The 4189-nt window shown below is 35.4% G+C and overlaps 2 protein-coding genes across 2 annotated transcripts in view; one reads left to right on the top strand and one right to left on the bottom strand.

The window, feature by feature from the left end:
* Positions 1–677: 677 nt before the first annotated feature.
* On the bottom strand, positions 678–3105 carry LOC119590741 (putative transferase CAF17 homolog, mitochondrial). Its single transcript, XM_037939436.1, has 2 exons — positions 3003–3105; positions 678–1953 (listed from the first exon to the last, which is right to left on the bottom strand). Exon 2 carries the CDS (start codon positions 1868–1870, stop codon positions 827–829), a length of 1044 nt encoding a protein of 347 aa, XP_037795364.1. The 5' UTR covers positions 1871–1953; positions 3003–3105; the 3' UTR covers positions 678–826.
* A 333-nt stretch (positions 3106–3438) lies between these two features.
* The window catches only part of LOC119590473 (isoleucine--tRNA ligase, mitochondrial-like), a 12337-nt gene continuing 11586 nt past the window's right edge, over positions 3439–4189 (top strand). The window contains exons 1-2 of the mRNA XM_037939132.1: positions 3439–3688; positions 3979–4101. Coding sequence (XP_037795060.1) covers positions 3455–3688; positions 3979–4101 — 357 coding nt within the window. The 5' untranslated portion in view covers positions 3439–3454. The remainder of the gene's footprint in view (positions 3689–3978; positions 4102–4189) is intronic.

Below are 4189 nucleotides of genomic sequence, written 5' to 3'. Positions count from 1 at the left end.
TCCTTGGACTTCAAATACAGTGTGTAATATACATAACTGAAGTAGCCCTGTATTAACTTTTATAATATCTGAAAGAATACATTTTTTTTCCAGTTATAAAATAATAAGGAAATGAATTAACCCACAACTTCAATGAATGTAATAAGTCCCACTATTTTGTAAATACAACCAAAATGTCCATTAAGTTTTGACCTGAATTCAATTATTGACAAAAGACAAACAGTAAAACCATTTTCCTTCACAAGTTTTTATGTAACCTTTTAGAACAAGCACACATGGAACAGCACAATCTGAAATTTTTGGTTGATAGATTTTTTTTTATATACAGAATAGTGATATTATGATTAGCAACATTTTCCCATGAGAATATAAAAAGTTCTGATACATGTATAAATTGTAAGCATAATACACAGAAATAATGCCAGTGTGGGTTTGGAATACATACTCTTCAGATAAATAATGAGTGAATTAATAACTGTTAACTTTCCAGCTTGTAAAAATAAGATAATAGTATTGATAATCTCTAAATTGCATAACAAGTTTTTAACTTTTTGAAATATATTAGTTGATGATATTAATCTCTAATTGTATATTAAACTAATAAAACCAACTAGAGATTTATCATGTGCTATCAAGGCCTGTTCTCCATGGGTCTGAAATAAATGCAATGAACAATATATGCTATACAACAAATATATTTTTTGTCTCCCTAGAATCTCACTTATTACTTTGGAGTGTATTTTGATCAGAAATAACATTTAAATGATTTTGAACAGTTTAAGTACTGCTTTATCAATCCATTCCTTCTTCGGCTTAGCCATTAGGACTAATTCATTTTTTCTTTTGAGGCTTCAATGGGCCACCATGGAGGCCTAAATGTTTTTACAACCATATCATTGGCTTTCAGTGTTTCTGCAGCTAAGCATTCTTTAACTCTTAAAAGACCTATCCCATACTGACCCTCTATTCCTCGAACCTTACCTACAGATTTTCCCTTCTCATTAATTATATTTGTATCATAAGCAAGAGTAGAAAGTTCAACAAGGGAAATAGGAGGGCATGATAACGTCTTGCGCACAACACCAGTGTGGAAAGTTCTGGCAGTAAGTTCTTGCCCTATGTAACAGCCTTTGTGGAAACTAACTCCATGAAGATAATCCAGGTTGGCTTCAAGTGGCAAGCATTTTGTTGGTGGGAGCTCCTGCAGCCCCTCACCGACACCTAACTTATAACGTAAAAACTTGAAAATCTCTTTACCAAGTTCTACATCTGATACAATGTCTGTGATATGACTTTTGTCTGGAACAACAAGCCTGTGTCCTAGATATTTCATCCTCGGATCTCTTGTCACAATGACATCACTCACAGTGTCTTTTAAGTGCAGGAGGACCTCAGATTCTGCTTTTGGATTGAGGTATAAAGACTCTACATCAACCTGTGTAATACTGTCCATATCTAATTCAGGTTCAAACACAGCCCACACACTGAAGTCTTCAAGAGGTTTAATGTCAATCTTCCTCCGCACTTTGTACATCTTCAGATGCCTCACTAAATGGTCTAATTTTTCACGGTCACATTCAACTAGATAACTCTCCTCATGCCTCTTGTAAATAATGGTATCAAAGACAACTCTGCCTTGAGTGTTGAGCATCATTGAGTACATGCTTGTTGCTCCTTCTAACAGGTGATTCATGTCATTTGTGACAAGACCTTGCAGGAAAGCAGAAGCCTCTTTGCCATTTACCTGTGCTAAGCTTCTGTTTGACTGCACTTCAGCACTAAGATTTCTTTGCATGGAATAAGAAATGCTGGCCCAGTTTCTTCCAACATGTGCTGTCTGGCAACACAATCTACTAAATACATGCAACATGATTTGTGTTCTGGAGTAAATTACCAAAAGTTGTATTTACTTTGCTCCTTCAGATGGCTGGTTCTTGGGAAGTCCTCAAGTATCTGGAACAAATAAAGTTCACTCAATCCTTCTATACTATAAGTAATTCATAAAATACAATTTGGGCAAACCTTAGTAATACACCCCTACACCTAACACTGGTCTACATATGGCCATACAATATCCAGCAAACCTCCACCACATATATTATGGTAAGACTGAGCTTGTAGACCTCCCTGGTGACTGATCATGGGACTGTTCGTCTTTAATCAAAGAATACAGTAAATTTCTTGTGGATCTGGATAAAACACATGCAGTATAATCACACAAAAAATTCATATTCTGGACATCAATACATGTATGAATAAGATTAATCAGATACCATGTGACTTAATCATACTCTAATTATCTAGAAAAGGACCACATTAATCCACTGGTGATGGGTAATATCGTATAAAATGGGATCAAAAAGTCTCGGACACCAGGTAATGCTTGATAAGCCATGAGTCCATTTCCTGCCCAACAGGGAGATGGCTCACATGTCCGACTGTGAGGCAGACCATCGCCCAGGTGTAAAGCAGCGTGTGCTTATGAATCCTGGTCTCATAAAACTTTACCCAAAAATGTCAAGAGTTATCAATAGATTAAGTAATGGCAAGAAAACTCCCATTTTATGTGTATTCTAGTTAGGTTGAATTTGGACTGGAATCCTTATCTGATGATAAATTGCCAGATATGTCTACATTCTGATAAATTACTGGGATTATCTTCATCTTGTCCAGATTAATTAGTATTTTACATAAAATAATACTATTTGGGCTATATGATTTCCTCTATCTCCAAACGTTTCTATCCTCGACACTAAATAATTATACCACACATAAGAGTCAAACTACATTAATATATAATTAATATATAACAACGAGACATTAGCATGCAAAATTTTACCCGAGATTTAACTTTGCAAAACTAACACTACAGCCCTTTCTGATAATTAATTATACCCCGACACAGTCAGTATGTGATCCTCAATCTCCACCGTGACAAGGAACCAAACTGAATACACATAAATCAGAGAAGAAGAACGAACTAGGCAGCAGAAGTAACGTACGTGCTCTCGGCCGAAATTCTGAGCAAATGATGCAACAGATTGCTTTAGTGTTTATGAAATTATCTCTTGACAATAACTTTATGTATGAGTTTCTGGCGATGAATTTTGGTGGTCCCTATCTTTCTATTGTATTTATATCTGTGCACAATCGCTGTTGAAGGATTTACATAAATTTGAGATACGTTTTGTGATCCCGTTAAAATAGATAAAATTATTAGCAAACATTATAGTAAACAAGAATGCATTTAATAGTTAAGCAATCTTGTTCAATAAAGATATAAACTTTACTTGGAATACCATATTACAGAAAAAATCAATATTTAGCATAAAAAAAGTAAAAAAAATGAACATTAATACGCAAAATATAGTATCAATTTGGAAAATTTAGTACTTCCCATAAAGGAAAACAGTGCGCTTATTATCCGCACAACACCAGCTGATCCTCCTTCAAGATGCGGCAACTTCGGCCGCTTTTCGTATCACACTCAGGGAACTGCAAGAATATTCAATGGACACGCCTGAGGACTCTGCACAGGTGTCTCTCCACGTCACTGACAAACTCTTGCAAGGAAGATAATGATACGTCAGCTCAGAAATATAAGAGAACAGTTCTCTTGCCTACGACGAGTTTTCCTCTCCGGGTCGAAGGAGCTAAACGGGTCAAGAATGAGAGGAGAATTCAAGAGGTAAAACGCGTTTAATTGGTCTTCATGTGTCTTTTAAAGGGGGATTTGGGCGGTGAAGAGAGAGTCATTAGTGTCTAGTCGTTCTTATTACTATTTGTATTAGTGTATTTTCATTGCTTATTTTGGATTCGTATGTAAATGATAAACAGTGTATTATATTAATCATTAATGTGTAATAGATGTAGAATTCTCTTAATGATAAGTGAAATATAGTGATGTATCTTTTAGGAGTTAAATGATGCATGACATATCCGTACTTGATAATTCCATATATTGTATTCCATGTCTAGGAGGCTGGCTTTGCAGACCTATATGACTGGCAGAGAAAGCAGATGCGCAAGCAAGAGTATGTTCTGCATGATGGGCCACCATATGCTAACGGAAAACCTCATATTGGTCATGCAGTTAACAAGGTATTTTTTATATATATGTGTATATCTTAATATTAGGAAGTACAGTCAGTGATTTAGTGCCATAGATGGTATTTAAATAATTCCATGG

This window comes from Penaeus monodon, chromosome 27 (assembly GCF_015228065.2).
Source record: "Penaeus monodon isolate SGIC_2016 chromosome 27, NSTDA_Pmon_1, whole genome shotgun sequence".
In the NCBI taxonomy this organism is placed as follows: Eukaryota; Metazoa; Arthropoda; class Malacostraca; order Decapoda; family Penaeidae; genus Penaeus; species Penaeus monodon.
Note: the sequence above shows the minus strand (reverse complement) of the source record. Positions and strands in the feature narration are given on the sequence as shown.

What these genes read in the sequence shown, in the direction of transcription:
- LOC119590741 (XM_037939436.1), bottom strand. Translation starts at nt 1,870, where the DNA reads ATGTTGCATGTATTTAGTAGATTGTGTTGCCAGACAGCACATGTTGGA.